At 38.0% G+C, this 20,195-nt stretch overlaps 1 protein-coding gene across 2 annotated transcripts in view; it reads left to right on the forward strand.

The window, feature by feature from the left end:
• Window positions 1-20,195, forward strand: part of scramb1 (scramblase 1) — a 187,764-nt gene that overhangs the window by 53,798 nt on the left and 113,771 nt on the right. For both annotated transcript variants that reach the window (XM_067152270.2, XM_067152271.2), the window contains exon 3: window positions 3,633-3,896. In XM_067152270.2, coding sequence (XP_067008371.1) covers window positions 3,633-3,896 — 264 coding nt within the window. The remainder of the gene's footprint in view (window positions 1-3,632; window positions 3,897-20,195) is intronic.

The raw sequence follows: 20,195 nt of genomic DNA on the forward strand, positions 1-20,195 counted from the left end.
AAGTTAAGAAGGAAACAGAATAGTCTGTACACAAAGTGGAAACAATGCCAAACGGAACAATCATGTGAAAAGTACAAAGCTGCATGGAAATACAACAGAAATAGGATGAGGGAGGCTCACGATGAGTACATTCACAAGGCTTGCTCTGATACCAAGGAGCTGTGGGATTTTAAAAAAAAAAAAAAAAACATACATACCAACACAAACTGGCAGCATTGCACTCCTTTCAAGCTGCCGCAGACATTGCCTCAGTCTTCAGTGACAAATTTAAAGAGAATTTCTCCCAGGTACAATTAGCTGGGGACATGTATACAGCCAACACATCCACACCTCCCCTCCCTCTCACCAACCTGTACTCGGAAACTGAGGTACTAGCATGTTTAAAGATGATCTGACCCCATGAGGCGAACAGCCCTGATGGAATACCCAGTCGTATACTCCATGACTGAGCTGAGTCAGTAATGCCATCTCTCTGTGAACTGTTCAACGTTGCAATTTAAGAATCTCATTTGTTCCGTATTGACTTTCTTGTAAAAAAAACATCATGTAATTGACAGGATACATAAATGATATTTTTACTGTTACTGACCACCACCTTGTTAAGGAAAACACTTTGCTTCAAGACTTGAATTCATCAGACCCACATATAAAATTTACTCTTGAGTCTGAAGTCAACAATTCCAAAATAGTCCTGATGAATTTTTCATTCTCTACACAGAAGCAGGTTGTCCAGGCTAGCTAGAGGGTTAAACTCTCTCTCTCTGTCAGGAGATGTAGGCTGATTATGGGAGATGTTAGGGATTTTAAGGAGATGGCTGGAGTTGTCAGAGTGGTTGATGTAACTTGTTGGCTATGAGTGTATTTATTGAAGACCAGCCTAAACCCATTAAAACATTACTGTCAGTGGGATAAATATTTAGTGAAGGATTTCCTTATATGAGACATTCTTTGTATAATTACTTTTTGGCAGTATTGCAACTTTAAAGACGTCATGTTTGCAGCCTTGACATTGCGACATATGCCATGGCTGAAAACTGACTGAGGTAAATTAGCTGTACATTCCAGTGTTTCCCCTTGTGCTTTATTGATTTTGGTACAAAATGCCAAGCAAATTAAAAATTGGTGCCACTTAAAAGAAAATGGAAGTGTTATATCTGATGGACTCGAGGAATTTTACCTCTCTGCCTGCTGGTTGTTGCATAGCAGGCTCAGGAGTTATTACATTATACTTCAATGGCATCTTTGTAAGTTTATATAGTTCACATGACTATAACTTTTCTCTTGTTTTGTTGTATAGTTTGGAAATGAATGTAAACTGTGTTATAATGGTAGTCATCTCATTCAATACATTCAGTTTGTATTCAACCATGCCCCATTTTCAATAATATATACAATAACAGCCTGAAATTCTAGTGGGGCATGGAGAAAATGCAAGGTTTTTAAGAGCCATCTACTGGGACTGTGCCAAACGCAGTTTACTACTCTCGCTCAGTTCGTAGTAAAGGTACAATCCTTCAGGTTTCCATGACAGTAATTGTGACACGGAGTATCGACTCCCTTTCCTACGAACAAACTGCTAATGTGGCAATTTTCAATTCTGATTTGGCCGACATTGTGCTCATAGCAAACCAGACGGCAAAATAGAAATCTTATATCACAGTTCGCAGTTTATAGGAAAGCTTAATTACGTGTAGTCCGAGGCAAAAAAAAAAACTAATTTTAACAGCTTTTGTGTTCTTTAATATATTTTTAAAATTCAAAACTGACCTATATGCAACATGGAAATGATGTAGGGATCATTCACATGCATCCCAAAATGGTGGCTCCATAAGTAACATTCGTGTCCTGACCTGTGTATATAGATCTTGATTTTGACAAATTCAAGTCCTGGCATCTGCTGGCCAACCTAAGCAACATAAACAATAGAAACATGCTTTACAAAACCAGCTTAATCCATGCAGTGAAAGTTGTTGCAACAGAATGGACTTGTACCGGGTGAGTTGGCCGTGCACGTAGAGGCGCACGGCTGTGAGTTCGCATCCGGGAGATAGGGGGTTCGAATCCCACTGTCGGCAGCCCTGAAGATGGTTTTCCGTAGTTTCCCATTTTCACACCACGCAAATGCTGGGGCTGTACCTTAGTTAAGGCCACGGCCGCTTCCTTCCAACTCCTAGGCCTTTCCTATCCCATTGTCGCTGTAAGACCTATCTGTGTCGGTGCGACGTAAAGCCCCTAGCAAAAACAAAGAATGGACTTGTAGACATGATATAGGCTTTTGGGTTTATGCTGTGGCAAGAAAACAAGGTGATTCTCTTCAAATTTCATAGAGAACGTTGCTCTGTGTCTTCAGAAGAAAATCTTGACTGTTCACAAGGAAGACTTCTACAATAATGAGCGTTTGAATGTAAGAATGCTTCACCATTGGGACTGTAGTGGTGCGTTCATTCGTCACCTCACCAGCTGGCTCGCTGTATACTGGCACAGCACTCCAAGCGGGAGCTGACAACAACGTTAAGCTCCAATCAAGATGTTCTATCACACAGTGTGTGCGTGAGAAGTGACATTGAGAACATGGACGAATCAGGAACGAATGTTGTAGAAGAAATAAATAGAAATTAACAAAATGAAATCGAATGCAAAGAAAGAAACCAGGATAGAACAGAACAGAGCTGAAGAATAGAAGAACTTGGACTTTTTAGTATGCCAGATTTTTAAAAATCTAACTTGCACGTTTATATGGATCAGGTGAGAAAGAAAGAACAACTAAACTGCAGGATGTTTGTCCTTGTTTTCCCTTTCTATTAGTCTGTCTTCCCACATTAGTCCTATTACATGCTCCTATCAATCTGTTTTGATTGCTGAACAGAATGACTCAGATAGTAGAGTACTGACTTTCTAGCTCAAGATAGTGGCTTTGGTCCCAGCTCAGTCTAGTGGTATTTGAAGGCAATCAGAAATGCTAGCTTTCTATTGGCAGACTTAAGAGCACATAAAAGAACTTGTGTGAGACATTTCTGGCACCTCGGCTTTTCCAAAAACTGTAAATGTGGTTAGCAGGACACAAAAACCAATAGCAATTATTTTAGATGAACTCTGTGCAAAATTTTCTAGGCTATAAAGTTTTGATGCAGACACCATGGTAGTTAACTATGAAAAATTCTCCTAGTTCTCAGATTTTCAGATCTTTAATGAAAAATAGAAATAAAGGTAAATGTAACTGGTATGTTATTCATAGTATGGCTGGAAATGTCTCTAAACTCATGAACTCAGAAACCTTCAGTTTGTTAAAGAATATTCAAAGCTTTTACGGTATGCCCCTGTTTATTCATTGTCCTTGTTGCCAGTTTGAGACCTAGGCCATAGCGGATGACAGATTCACTTTCAGTGATTTCAAGGTAAGATGCATTGAAGTAGATGAGATCACTGTGCTTGTTGCAGTCAACGATATTGGAGGTGTTTCGTTCAGTCTCATAGACTTACAGACTGAATGCAGAAATACACAACTTTCTATAATGTATGTGAATCATATTTTCATTTCTTTCGTGTAGAAAGGAAATGTTATTCCACTTATGCCAAAGTGTTTGTTTCGTTGATGGGACTTGATATTAAAGTGTGCCCGTTAATGGTTGCAGGTTCTGCCCCACCTGGTCAGCAGGGGTACCCTGTTCCAACAGCAGGGTTCCAACCACCCCCTGGCCAGATGGGTTACCAGCCCCCACCAGGAGGTTACCAGCCCCCACCAGGCGGATACCAGCCACAATCGGGATATCCACCACCTGGTCAGCAAGGCTACCAGCCGGCTGGCTACGGATATCCTCAACCCGCTGGGTATCCTCAACCCACTGCCTTTGGACAGCCTATTGCTCAGCAGCCTGGAGGAGCTCCAGTTGCTCCAGGTTAGTAGCTTCTGTGATAGTTCTCTTCAAAGTCATTCCTGTCAAAGTGATCTGTCAAATTTTATTCAAGCTGTGTAGGACATCTGTGGTTCAAACGTTTTCAAACAATGCTTAAGATTGTAGTTCCTCTTCAGTATTTACCATTACTTAGCAACATGCAGTCTCCCCTCATTGTACGGCAAAGCACCCTTGTTAGGCTGTGAACCAGGATACTGAAGAATAGGTACCTCCCAATACATCAGGATACAGAGAAAATGTCGTAACGAGACAGAAATCGTGGAAACCTGCCTAGAAGATGGCAAAGGAATTAGTTAATTCTAAATCTGATGAAACATGAATTATCTCAATCACACCCTCATGACATTGTCAACATCAGGGATCCAACTACAAAGTTGTCTGGGTTCAACCTTCCTCACTCCACCTGGAGCACCCTTAACAGGATACGCTGCAGAGTCGAAAGAAGTGCTTTATCGGTTTTAAGTTCAGCTGCATGAGTTTTTTGCTGTATTCCTATGAGTTTTCTTAGTGAATTTAAGAAATTTGGGAGTTAACCCCTTAACTGGGTTTGACGCCTTTAGGCGTTCTTGTAATTCTAAATGTGTTCTTACATAGGGTTTGCAGCCTGTAGACGTCTGCCTATGCTTAATCACTTCTGCCATCTACTACCATAATTTAAAACTAATTTCATTCATATTAGGTGCGATTATTGCTGTCCTATTCATTTTTATCCGGTCTCACGACAGTCGGGTAGTTTGCGCTTAGGCGGCAGTCCGACAGCTGTCTTGTGTTGCCTCGTGCGGTCCACGCTAAATTCTTCGTAAAGAATTTATTTGTGCATATGTACATTGAAATTGCTAAATTTGTGAGTTGTTGTTCTGCAAACTCCATTGTCCATGTTCTGATAATCTTTTGTAAATTGGTCTGTGTATCATAGTAAACTGTTCCATGTGACGTGAACATGGCTTGGTTAGGACAGACATTGAATTATCTGAGAACCTGCCAACCGGAAGTAGGAATCGCTCAAGAAAATATTGTGTTATGTGCCTGTCAAACCAGAGGCGATGGGAAACTGTCTACTGCTGTGAGGAATGTGACGTGGCACTTTGTGCTTGCCCATGCTTCCGTATTTACCACACTGTGCACAATTTCCAAATGACCTACAAACCAGAAAGTATGTAGAATCTATATTGATGCATATCTGAAGACTTGAAAAATGTCATCATAATATTGAAAGGAACACTTTTTATATTCACTTTTGTATGAACACACTGCATATATATGTATATATTTCTGGGTTTACAAGAAAAACTGTAATAACATAATGCTATTGAATTTCTACTATATAACTAATAATTCAAGTAAATCAAGTAAAATATATTTTTCTGTTGAGTATTTACATCTGCCGCATGCTACTATACCCATTCCAAAAGTGCACGTTGCACTGAATATGACGTTATGAAACTATTCTCCAGTTAAGGGGTTAAATTATTACACATTATAATTCTCTCCGTATTGAAATGTACATTAAGACAAAGAATGTTACAAGTGTTTATTAATATCCACTTATTCAATACAAAGTGAGTTTTTGTGATTAAGAATTATATTTTGTCATATTAATTACAGGGACATGTTTTGCCCATTGTATGGCCGTCATCAGCCTTAAAATCATACCTGTAGGATACAAATCAGGATCCTGATTATTCTTAATTAAAGTTTTGAAGAGAAAAGTACATATCGCAAAGATGAGGAAACTATGTTTAAAAGATGAAAGAGTAGGATGACTGTTGTTACAACACTCTTACAATAAAATCTTTTTTAAACTTTACAATCAGTCCTTATTTATAACTTTTAAGAATGTCCATGGCTAAAACTGTGATATCAAGTTGCATGTTATAAGCTGTATATGAACACTTTTTGGTGCGTAAAATGGAACCCAGTTAAAAGCGCCCCATAATGGTTGAGGGCGTAAGATGTTAATTAGAACATGAAAAGCTTCATCTTTAGATAATGATGTAGAAATGTGTTTTAGATCACTCCTAGTGGAGGTCAAGTTAAAAATGTAAAGCTGTTAGACTGTTGATGTTAAGGTTGTTAATCTCGTATGATAAGAAGAATCAACAGTTTTCTTAAAGTTTGTTGTAGAAGCGAGGAAGAGTTCTCGACTCTGTGTAGCCGTATTTATCTTGAAGATGTGTCTGCGGCTCCATAAATCGATAGTCGAAAGGGAACGCTCAGGTTTCATGTGGATTAGAGCTTGGAAGTTGACTTTTACTCCTGAGGAATGTGTGGTGTATTGTCTGTAAAGAGAGGAGAATAAAATTCTTGGGAATAAAATGAAAGAAAGGATGAGTTTAAAGAAAAACGTTGTGTGCATAATCACTTACCCCTTCGAATATTATGATGTTGATCAGTTGTGTGTATATTCACTTACCCCTTCGACTGTTTTGTTATTGGTCCATTGCTATGGTAGCGTTGGAATGACTGACACTTGCACTTCTAATGTTGTATCAATGTGAGGTTAGGGAAGGGGGTGTGGTGGATGGAAGGGGATAGGTGGGGCGTTATGTTAATGTGCTGTTGGCTGCGGGAGGCTTGTGGGGTTAGACAGGGAGAGAATCATGTTTATTAAAATGGTTGGGGTCCTTGATGATGATAATTTAAGATTAAGAATGTTGTTTTGTTTTAAATTTAGTGTTTGAAATAAATTGGGTAAAATCTCATATAAGGGATTTTTGACTTCAGTTATTCCGTTGAGGTTTAGATTTTTGTTGTAGTATTGGTCTAAATATATATAAATGTTTTTTAGTTCATTCATCAATTTCCTTTTACCTTCTCTTTTAATTATTGTAAGGTCCTGTTCTATAGTTATGAAACAGTGCCCTGTCTCCTTCATATGGGAACTCATAGCTGAAAATTTGTTGTGCTTGTTGGCATTATAGTGTTCCAAGTATCTTGTATGAAAACTCCGGCTTGTTTGTCCGATATACGAGACGTTACATTTTTTGCATGTGAGCCTGTATATGCGAGATCCTGAGTAAATGTTACTGTTTGAATTGACTGTGTTGTGATTGAAAAATATTTTCTGGTTAGTGTTTGATGCCCTCAAGGCTATACTGTTTTTTTTCTTGTTTTTTTAAATGTGGGATTCGAGACCTGGTAAATACCTGGATTGTTGTAGGTGAAGGTATTGAACTTAGATTTTTTGGGTCTGTCAGGGATGAGGTTTGTTGCTAATTTGAGTTTGACCTTAATTAAACGGTTCATAATTTCTGGATTATACCCATTAATTTTTGCCAAATTCTTAATATAATTAAGTTCTGTTTTTAGGTTCTTAGGTGTTAGAGGGACTTTAAAAGCTCTGTAAACTAAACTGTAAAAGGTAGCCATTTTATGGGATGAGGTCAATGGATCTTTAAATTTCTTAGATGTCACAGTAACACATAATAATAATAATAATAGTTTAGATTTCCAAATATAGGCTACAGGGAATCTACTCACACCTCAATCTTCTTCTTTTCTTCTTTTCCTGCCGCTTTTCCCACACCTGTGGGGTCGCGGGTGCGAACTGCGTCGCACATGTGGATTTGGCCCCGTTTTTATGGCCGGATGCCCTTCCTGACGCCAACCCTCTATGGAGGGATGTAAGCACTATTGCGTGTTTCTGTGGTGGTTGGTAGTGTAGTATGTTGTGTGAATATGATGAGGAGAGTGTTGGGACGGACATATACACCCAGTCCCCGAGCCAGAAGAATTAATCAGAAGCGATTAAAATCCCCGACCCGGCCGGGAATCGAACCCGGGACCCTCTGAACCGAAGGCCAGTACGCTGACCGTTCAGCCAACGAGTCGGACCTACTCACACCTCAATAACAATCAAAAATTCATCATTACATCCCAGTAGGTAAAGGGAAATTGATGAACTAGAAAACATTTATATATATTTAGACCAATACTACAACAAAAAGGAGCCTCCGTGGCTCAGGCGGCAGTGTGCCGGCCTCTCACCGCTGGGTTCAATGGTTCAAATACCAGTCACTCCATGTGAGATTTGTGCTGGACAAAGTGGAGGCGGGACAGGTTTTTCTCCGGGTACTCCAGTTTTGATGGTTATGAATTTCATGTTTTTAGTCCGTATTGAACTGAGAATAATATATAAGTAATAATAATAATAATAATAACGTAAATGTTTCCACCTTTTCAATACAATATATTCACAAAATTACAAAATTATACGGTACTAGTTTCGACCCATCTAGGGGTCATCATCAGCCGTATTGGAGCAAAGATCATTTGTGGCGAAATCCTAAGACAATATTATTTTAAAGAATAACAAGTGAAATGAGATGTTATGGTAATAGTTAATAATACAAGGATTGTATTTTATTGCGTTAGTGTGCTCGTGGTATCTGATAATGAAGTTTCTCCCGGTTTGCCCGATGTAGGTTTTTTTACAGGTGGTACATTTGATCCTATAAACTCCTGATTTTAAAAAACTGCAGTTTTCAGCCATCGGCCAACACATGCAAGATTATAACCATAATTTCACCAATATTGAACAAGACATGGACATCCTCGTATTAGCAAACAAGGGCCCTTTACTGAACATAATGGAAAATTACTACATACACCTAGACCAATACTTTAATGCCAGTCACAATCTCAATGAAATCTCAGAGAAACCCAACATACTCTTCGATCTATTTATCACTTTCCTCAGAAACAATAATGCATCCAACCTAAACGCAATCCTAAATTTAATCAAAGGTACTTTTCCAAGACAATTACACTTTCTCCCGCACCCTTCAGCCCCATCTTAAGCCCTCTTCCTAAGCCATATTTCATTTCAATACAAGAACTTACTGATTTCCATGATTGTAATTTTTACAACACCCCATTTATACTTTATTCTTTGTTAAAAACCTCTTAGTATGTATATTCCTTGTATTATTAACTATTACCATAACATCTCATTTCACTTGTTATTCTTTAAAATAATATTGTCTTAGGATTTCGCCACAAATGATCTTTGCTCCAATACAGCTGATGATGACCCCTAGATGGGTCGAAACTAGTACCGTATAATTTTGTAATTTTGTGAATATATTGTATTGAAAAGGTGGAAACATTTACGTTATTATTATTATTATTATATATTACTCCAGTTTTCCCTATCATATTTCATTCCAGCAACACTCTCCAATATCCTTTCATTTCATCTATCATTCATTAATCATTGCCCCAGAGGAGTGAGACAGACTTCGGCAGCTGGCACAATTCCTATCCTCGCCGCTAGATGGGGGCTTCATTCATTCCATCCCTGACCTGGTCGAATGACTGGAAACAGGCTGTGGATTTTTCACTACAACAAAAATCTAAACCTCAATGAAATAATTGATGTCAAAAATCACTTATACAAGATTTTACCCAATTTATTGGAAACACTAAATTAAAAAAAAAAAAATTCTTAACAATCTTAAATTATCATCATCAAGGACCCCTACCACTTTAATAAACATGACTCCCTCCCTGTCTGCCCCCACAAGCCTCCTGCAGCCAACAGCACATAAACATAACACCCTGCCTATCCCCTTCCATCCACCACACCCCCTTCCCCTAATCTCACATTGATACAATATTAGAAGCGCAAGTGTCGGTCATTCCAACGTTGCCATAGCAACTAACCAACAACATAACAGTCCAAGGGGTAAGTGAATATACACACAACTGATCATCATAATATTCAAAGGGGTAAGTGATTATACACACAACGTTTTTCTTTAAACTCATCCTTTCTTTCATTTTATTCCTAAGTATTTTACTCTCCTCTCTTTACAGACAATACACCACACATTCCTCAGGAGTAAAAGTCAACTTCCAAGCTCTAATCCACATAAAACCTGAGTGCTCCCTTTCGACTATGAGTATAAGAAGCCGCAGTCACATCTTCAAGCTAAGATAAATACGGCTACACACAGTCGAGAACCCTTCCTCGCTTTTACAACAAACTTTAAGAAGACGGTTGATTCATCTTATCACACGAGATTAACAACCTTAACAACATCAACAGTCTAACAGCTTTACATTTCTAACTTGACCTCCACTAGGAGTGATCTAAAACACATTTCTACATCATTATCTAATGATTAGCTTTTCATGTTCTAATTAACATCTTACGCCCTCAACCATTATGGGGCGCCTTTAACAAGGTTCCATTTAACGCACCAAAAAGTGTTCATATAGAGTTTATAACATGCAACTTGATATCACAGTTTTAGCCATGGACATTCTTAAGTTATAAATAAGGACTGATTGTAAAGTTTAAGTGGGGAGACCTAGCTTAACACGGGGAAAATAGGCCAATATTTATTCGATTGTCATATATGCTACAAACATTGTTGACAAATGCTGCACATATCCCAGTATTGGCATGCTTCCTAGCAATCAGAAGCAACTTCAATAATGTCAAAATTCTATTTATAATAATTTTAAATAAAATGTTAATAATTTTCCACCTTTTTTAACAATATATCACGGTTTCCTTCATAACTATCTTACTGTTTTACCAATAATTATGATTTTTTCAGGGTTTCCTCCCATAGTGTTGTACTACAATCTGTACCTCATTCAGATCAATAGGATTTATATTAGATTTTATATACCAGTAACATATTTATTCACTAACATATTAATATTTTCAGGTGCTTGGAATAAAAACTCGACAAAAAATCTAAATCCCAGTCTATGTTAGTGATTGAGGTTCATTTTGTAGGTGAAGGTTTGATACACACTTTAAAACAGGAAAAATATGAAAATTATTATGAACTTGGAATTTATAACGTAAACAGTGATATACTGTTAAAAAGGCGGGAAATTTTGAACATTTTATTTTAAAATATTATAATTATTAGAATTTTGACATTATTGAAGTTGCTTCTGGTTGCCAGGAAGCATGCCAATACTGGGATATATGCAGCAATTGTCAACAACAGTCGTAGCATATTTAACAATGGAATGAATATTAACTTTTTTCTTTCCTTTGTTAAGCTTACAGATGATTTTATTGTAAGAGTGTTGTAACAAGTCACCCTACTCTTTCATCTTTTAGACATATTTTAGTGCGTAAATGTTAAACAAGTACCAACAACAAGTATCCTCAACATTGTGATATGTACTTTTCTCTTCAAAACTTCAATTAAGAACAATCAGGATCGTACAGTTACGAGTTTAAGGCTGATGATGCCCATATAACGGGTGAAACATGTCCCTGCAATTAATATAACAAAATAATTATAATTCCTAATCACAGGAACTCACTTTATATTGAATAGGTGGAAATTAATAAACACTTGTAACATTCTTTGTCTTAACGTTAAATTATTAGTCATTTTTTCAAAAAACTTGTATCTTCCCTAATTTAGCAACCTTGAATTTTAAATTGCAATAAAAGTTAGCTTTCTTGTTTGTCTGGATGGCATTTCCATTACAAGATATTGGAATCATTCCTTATTGACGGTTTTCACTTTACAAAGGATAAAATTGGATAAAAGATGAAATCAAATTAAACTATAAACTATATGAAACTCGTTTAGAAGTTTCTAATCTTCTTTGCCCCCTCGAATGGACATCCTTTCAGTTACATGTCAGTAACAAATTTGATAATATTTTGTCAAAGAACAGAACACACTTGACAAAAAATGGAATGTTCTTTCAGAATCAACCCACACCTAACGTAATATTTCAAACAACATAAAATCAAATGATTTTCACCAACCTGTTGTGAACATAATTAAAATTAATCTTGATGCCGATGACCTCGAAGTGTTGAGCAAGGGACCTAAACATAATTGGGGTAACCCTTCTTACCATGATAATTTAATTTCCACCATAGCTGAATCAGAATTAGCCATTAATAAGTTACCCTTAAACATACAAGAAGAATCAATCAATCGCTACTGATCTGCATTTAGTGCAGTCGTCCAGGTGGCAGATTCCCTATCTGTTGTTTTCCTAGCCTTTTCTTAAATGATCGCAAAGAAATTGGAAAATTATTGAACATTTCCCTTGGTAATTTATTTCAATCCCCCTCCTATAAAGCGAATATTTGCCCCAATTTGTCCTCTTGAATTCCAACCTTATCTTCATATTGTGATCTTTCCTACTTTTAAAGACACCACTCAAACTTATTCGTCTACTGATGTCCTCCCACGCCATCTCTCCACTGACAGCTCGGAACATACCACTTAATTTATAATAATATAAGAAATTCTACCAGGCGTCTGGTTGGAAATTATAAAAATATGTTGCATGAGTGAATACGTTAAAAAAACATTTACAAGATCTTATCATTAACAAAACATCGAACTAATTAAAAAATGTTACACTAGTGAACACGTTGGTGAATTATCACTCAAACAAGGCCATCATATGTGCAGTATTGACAACAATGGTAGTTAAAGTCTTATTCGATGCTAAGCTCGAAGACAGTTTAAAATTCATATACAAATGTTGAGAATGAATGCAGAATACATACAATCACAATTTACTGTACGCGTAATTCTACATTGTGAAATAGAATAACACCCACGGTATCCCCTGCCTGTCGTAAGAGGCGACTAAAAGGGGACTCAGGGGCTCTGAACTTTGGAGCGTGGGCTGGCGACCACGGGGCCCTAAGCTGAGTCCTGGCATTGCTTCCACTTACTTGTGCCAGGCTCCTCACTTTCATCTATCCTAACCGATCTCTCTTGGTCAACTCTTGTTCTTTTCCGACCCCGATGCTATTAGGTTTGCGAGGGCTAAGGAGTCTTTCATTTTCACGCCCGTCGTGGCCCTTGTCTTCCTTTGGCCGATACCTTCATTTTTCGAAGTGTCGGACCCCTTCCATATTTTCCCTCTGATTAGTGTTATATAGAGGATGGTTGCCTAGTTGTACTTCCTCTTAAAACAATAATCACCACCACCACCACCTGATTACCCCAATGAAGGTCTTTTCTTATATTAACACCTAGGTACTTACAATGATACCCAACAGGAACTTTCACCCTGTCAACACAGTAATTAAAACTGAGAGGACTTTTCCTATTTGTGAAACTCACAACCTGACTTTTAACACCGTTTATCATATATACCATTGCCCACCGTCCATCTCACAACACTATCGAAGTCACCCTGCAACCGCTCACAATCTTGTAACTTACTTATTACTCTGTACAAAATAACATCATCTGCAAACAGCCTTATCTCTGATTCCACTTCTTTACACATATCATTGATATATATAAGAAAACATAAAGGTCCAATAATACTGCCTTCAGGAATTCCCCTCTTAATTATTACAGGGTCAGATAGAGCTTCGCCTACTCTAATTCTCTGAGTTTTATATTCTAGAAATATAGCCACCCATTCAGTCACTCTTTTTTCTAGTCCAATAGCTCTCTTTTTTGTCAGTAGTCTTCCGTGATCTACCCTATCAAATGCCTTAGATAGGTCAATCGCAATACAGTCCATTTGGCCTCCTGAATCCAGGATATCTGCTATATCTTGCTGAAATTCTACAAGCTGAGCTTCAGTGGAATAACCTTTCCTAAACCCAAACTGCCTTCTGTCAAACCAGTTATTAATTTTGCAAACATGTCTAATATAATCAGAAGGAATGCTTTTCCAAAGCTTATATGCAATGCATGTCAAACTGACTTTCCTGTAATTTTCAGCTTTATGTCTATCACCCTTTCCTTTATGCACAGGGGCTACTATAGCAACTCTCCATTCATTTAGTATAGCTCCTTCAATCAAACAATAATCAAATAAGTATTTCAGATATGGTACTATATCCCAACCCATTGCCTTTAGTATATCCCCAGAAATCTGCTTTTCTAGTTTTAAACTTTTGTATCTTACTGTAAATGTCATTGTTATCATAGGTAAATTTTAATACTTCTTTATTATTACTCACATCCCCTATCTGGGTACTATCCTTGTAGCCAACACTCTTTACATACTGCTGACTGAATACTTCTGCGTTTTGAAGATCCTCGCATACACACTCCCCTTGTTCATTAATGATTCCTGGAATGTCCTTCTTTGAACCTGTTTCTGCCTTAAAGTAGCTATATATACCCTTCCATTTTTCGCTAAAATTTGTATGACCACCAGTTATGCTTGCCATCGTGTTATCCTTAGCTGACTTCTTTGCTTGATTCAATTTCCTAGTAAGTTACTTCAGTTTCTCCTTACTTCCATAACCATTTCTAACTCTGTTTTGTTCCAACCTGCACCTCCTTCCAAGTCCAATATGAAGTCAGACGCAAACTATCTTCCATCCTTAACCAACAACAAACCATGAAACCTAACATTGAACACATAGCTAACATCCAAAAACTAAAGAAAAAGGTCAAAAACAATGACTTAATGATAACTAAAGCCAACAAAGGGAACGCCACCGTGATCGTGGATGAAAGTGATTACATCAATAAAACCCAAATGTTTCTCATTGTAAATAACTTCATAACAACCAAAAAAGACACTACAAATTAAGTACAAAGAGACCTGAAAACCATTATTAAGAATTTTTAGTTTTTGCTTAATGACCTTGAGAAATCTAAAATGATCATGAATCTGAAGCTTCCCACAGTGAAAGCTCTACCCAAGATCCACAAAGCCGACGTTCCCATTAGACCCATCAATTTTAGAAATAGCCTGACCTATAAAGTATCTCATTTCATTCATAAAATCACACTACCATTTTCAAGCCAGTACGTCAGTGAAAAATTCCATAGAGATTTGCAATAAAATTAAGGAGATTAATTTATCCAAACACCATACACTTCATTCTTTTGATATTATTAATATGTATGCTAATGTGCTCATTAACACCACCGTACAATTAATTAAAAACAATCTTTCAAAGTTCATCAAATTAAGCATAGCTGAAATAGAAGAATTCATTCAGATTCTGAAATTCACATCAAATAACAATTTCTTCACTTTCATTAATGTCATTTACAAAAAAATGGTGCTTCCTGTGGGGGCACCAGCTTCAGGGATCGTTGCTGATATTTACATCGATCATTTAAAATATTCTCACATTATTGGTAAGATTACCGGCATTCAACATTGGACACGCTACATAGATGACACATTTGCCATTTTAGATTCTCACATTACTGACAGCAACACAGCACTTGGAACTTCTCAACTCCGTTGATCCACATATAAAATTCACCATATAGTCAGAAAACATAACACCTTTAATTACCTGGATTTAACCATTAGGTGCAACTGTAACAACACTCTGTCCTTTAATATATACAGAAAACCCACACACACTATTAACACCATTCAGCAAACTTCTCTATACCCAGACATACATAAGAAAGCGGCTTACAATAGTATGGTACTTAGAGCATTGACTATTCCCTTATCTCGCAAAAACTACAAAAAAGAAAAAACACCATTCACAACATCGCAGAATACAATGGCTTCAGTAGAATCTTCGTCAGCAGAATCATCATTAGATACAAGAGCAGACCTAAGACTACCCTAGCAAAATAATTTGCTCCTAAAGAGAAACTCTCTACTTTCACTTTCAACAGCAATAGCGTTTACCAAATTTCTAATATTTTTAAAAAACACTAGGTCAAAATAGCATTTAGAACCTCCCATACTAACTCCAGACTAATTTTCAATTCGTACACTATCAATAATAATAATAATAATAATAATAATAATAATAATAATAATAATAATAATAATAGTTACTTGAACTCCAGAGTTTATAAATTAGAATGTCAATTCTGTAGTTCCAGCTATATCGGTCAAACAGGCCATAACTTCGTAATAAGGTACACTGAACAATGCAGTGCTGCTCGTAAATATAATAGTTTTTCAGCTATGAGTGAGCATCATAAAGAATCGGGTCATGAATACACAACAATTAACCAAGATCTTTAGATCCTCCATTGCAAGCAAAGGGGTACCTTGCTCAACATTCTCGATCATCTGTATCGATATTGATCAATTTAGAAATCCCTCTTATAATTCAAATGAAATCAATGCAAAAGGAATATTTTACTCAAAACGTACATTACATTTGTTTGTTAACAATTCTGTAGCAAAATCTTACACCACTTCCAGCTCTCCAACTTGACACCACCCCTCCCTCCTTCCGTCCCCAATGTCTAAGGGTCTCCCTCCCTCACTCCTTTCACTTCTTCCCCTACCCTCGCTAACATAGTTGAGCCAGCTGCTAACACGACCAGTAAAAGCGGGACCTCTAAACTAAGGTCAGGCTGTTCGAGACGGCATTCAATTAATAAGCAAGTCTTAATTTTATTTTCGTTAATCTTTCCTTCTGTTAGCCCAAGCTTCTCACGTTCAGTTTTTTCTATTACAGATTTTGATTTTATTGGCGATTTTCACTCCCGAGTCACACATGCAGCACTTGGTACCTGCTTCCTCCTAAATATGTTCTAACACTTCTGTTGCCCTCTATTCAATCGAGTCACATACTCGAAAAGTAAACAGACCATTCCTCAAGTTTTATTTTGTGATTTTCGTCCTCGTTTTTAGTGTGACTACTGTGCATTCCGACTCAGAGGTCCTCAACCTTGCTACAACCTTACATTTTATCAACTTTTTCATGTTGCACATGTTTTTATATATTCCTTTTCATCGTGCGTTTTTTCATAACATTCTTTTTACTTTAATTATGTAGCTTTTAATATGTTCACTGGAGATGGCTCTAAAATGAGCCGAAACATGCCCGATTGAATTATTCCATCTAAGATGGATATACATGTATTGAATAGGATGACGTAATAAATCTTTGTAAAGTAGCTCACATCAAGAGAAATGAATTTCATTTTTGAATGGTCTGTATTGAACTGTGATTACAATTAAATTAAAAATTTAGAGTAAAATATTTCCACCTTTTCAATACAAAATCAAGTAATGTGGGTTACATAACGGAAGAAACATTTATTGGAACTAGTTTAGACGTATTTTTTTAAGGTCGTCACCAGCCAAATCACGAGTTGCACAGTGTATCTGTGAACCACATTACTTGATTTTGTATTGAAAAGGTGGATATATTTTACTCTTATTTTTTAATTTAATTGTAAGTAGCTCACATGGCAAGCAGGCGGGAAATATGTGATAGTGCACAGTGCTCGAGGTAGGAGGTTCGAATCGCACATTAGAATTATTTTTAATAGCCAGTTGCCTGGGATGAGGTAAGGTTGCATATTGATAGTTTCCAAGGACTGATTTGTTTATTTAACCCTGTAAAAGACCATATGTATCATTGCATTGGGGAATGGTGCTGTCTTGGACAATGATGTGGAGATGGTCTGTTGCCAGTATAGGCTGGTAAGTGGGCACTGTTGGTAAAGTGTTACATTAGCTTGCATGGCTACCGCACTGTAGGATGTGTGTAGATAGTTGACAGTGTTCGAGGTTTAGAAGGTTCAAGTCCCATGCAATTTTTTTTTTTTTTAAGCCAGTTGCCTGGGATGTGGCAAGGTTGTATACTTAATACCGGTATTTTTCACAGACTGATTTGTTTATTTGGCCCTGAAAAGGGCCGTTGGTATGGAGTTGGGTTGATAGAGGCTAGGAAACATGTGACAGGATTTCAGTTATCCACATCATTTAATGCAGCACCTGGTCGAACCGACAACCTCCATGGTCGATACAGAGCTGCGTGCAATGTTGTAAGGACCGTCTGGCCCAATGCAACATCTCTATTAAAACAGATCGGCATGCCTCAGTGATGAGCTGTTAAGGTGACAAGGACTGGCCGGCTTCTGTGCATACACCAGTTGTTTTACATGGCCCCACAGAAAAAATCCAGGGGTGTAAGATCGGGCAATCTGGCGGGCCAGGGGAGAGGTCCTTCCCTTCCTATCCATTTATCAGGATACGTCACATGGAGATGGTTCCGGACGACCACCGCCGCATGCAGTGGAGCTCTGTCATGTTGGAACTACATCCTGCAGCGGTGAAGGAGTGGCACATGTTCCAAAAACGGTGGTAGTTCATCTTGGAGAAACCACAGATAGCATTGGCTGGTCAGATGGCCGTCAAAGAAATGGGAACCGGTGAGGTGATCACCCATGGTTCCACACCATACATTCACTCCCCACTGTACCTGAAAAACTGTCTGTCACACCCAATGGGGATTATCCACACTCCAATAATGCATATTATGGCAATTAACGGTTCCATTGTTGTGGAATCGTGCTTCGTCCGTAAATAAGAGAGTAGCTAGAAAAGAAAGGTTAATGTCCACATGCTATAGGATCCATTGACAGAACGCCACCCAAGCATCAAAATCATGACCATGGAGCTTCTGGCGTAAGTGCAGATGGTATGGGTGAAACCAGTGGGTATGCAATATCCGCATAACAGACGCTCGGCTGATGTTAGTCTCCTATGCAATGGCCCGTGTGCTAGTATGAGGGTTACGCCGGATAGCGTCAAACACGACCTCTTCATTGTTACAGATGTCACGGGATGATCTTGAACAGGCCGTGTCCTTCCCAGGGATGCAGTATCCCGTAGGTGTCTTTCCACACTCCGAAATGTAATGCCCATCGGTTGTCGTCTATCCGGATAGCATTCTTGGTACAGGCATTATTCCTGGTATGCCTTCTGTCTAGCTTCTCCATAGATAAGTAACATGTCCACATACTCATACCTGCCATTGCATATTGTTATCATTCCAATGGGGTATACTTTGCCCTACCTGTGGTCTACGAAGCTTGAAACATGTATGATGTAGCTAACTGGCCACAGACCATCATCTCCTCATCCTCGTCCAACCCAGCACCATACCCAATGCAATGATACTTTTTTTACAGGGTCAAATAAACACATCAGTCCTTGGAAGCTATCAAGTATGCAACCTTACCACATCCCAGGCAAATGGCTGTTAAAAAAAATTCATATGTGGGATTTGAACCTCCTACCTTGAGCACTGTCTACTATCACATATCTCCCCACCCGCTTGCTATGTGAGGTACTGCGACACCAGCCCTACGGCGCCCACTTCCCAGCCTATACAGTACTGTGCTCTCAGTCTGTGAGTCCACCTCCTGTTTTAAAGTGCGTGTTCTGCGTATCTGTACTCGTTTTGCGGGTTCATTCGAGGTATCCATATTAAATTAATAGTGGCGCTCAGGATTCCTAGTCCGTAAACACACATCTCATTTATTATCCCGGTTTAGGGAGAGGGTCTGATGTCTTTCAGAATTGTGGTAAATGGGAAGGGATGCATAAAACTGGATCTCAAGGGGCTGGTGGACCACCCGGTATACACTGAGTGGCCAAAAGTCACAGGGAGGGGTGTCCCATTAGAAAATGTGGTGTGTATGACCACTGAGCATTGCGGCTAGCTGCGGCGTAGCTGAGTAGTCTGTCACAGACACTAGTATTATGAAGATCAAGAATCAAGAATCTTCATTTGCTATTGACCATATACAATGAAATAGGCTTCGTCAGCTGATAATGATTTAGTACTTAATATTAACAAGGCTAAATGCTTTTATTAAAATGTAATACTAACATCAGAGATATTATAAAATGAATTTTCTAATAATCATACAATTTCCTTTTAAAATTGCTTAAAGGAATGGACTCTGCAGAATGCGGTAATTTACTAAATAATCTTAAAGCACTGATTTTATGTAAGCAGCCTATGAATTGGGATGTCAATATTTGCTTTGCCCCAAGTGTCATGAAGGGGAATTTCTCCCTAGTACTGAATTCATTTGTTGTTTTTAACATATGTCAAAGAGATATAAACATACTACAATTGTCAGTAGTTTAAACTTAATGAAGAGAGGTCGAGAGTGGTCAACTGCACCCAGCCCTACACATTGTGCGGACAACCTTTTTCTGTATTAGAAGAATATTGTATACATAAAAAGAATGCCCCCATAATACCAGTCCGTAAGTAATGTGTGACTGGAAGAGACCAAAATATGCCATCCGTAGGTAGACACTGCTAACTAAATCCCTTAATTTCCATATCATGTAGGTCACTTGTGATATTTTGCAAACAAGATCTATGTGTGCTTCCCAGTTCAATTTGGTATCAATATGAAAACCCAAAAGTTTGACTGACTGACTTTCAATATCTTTGGATAAACCTAATGTGAGAAATTGAGTTTTACCCTGATTGCACAACAGCCTATTGGATGAAAACCAATGCATTGCAATTCCAAGATGGCAACATGTCGCGAGTTAACCAACTTTGAACGTCGGATGATCATCAGCGCATGGGTTTCCAAGTACAACAGT

Source organism: Anabrus simplex, chromosome 8, assembly GCF_040414725.1.
Source record: "Anabrus simplex isolate iqAnaSimp1 chromosome 8, ASM4041472v1, whole genome shotgun sequence".
NCBI classification, from domain to species: domain Eukaryota; kingdom Metazoa; phylum Arthropoda; class Insecta; order Orthoptera; family Tettigoniidae; genus Anabrus; species Anabrus simplex.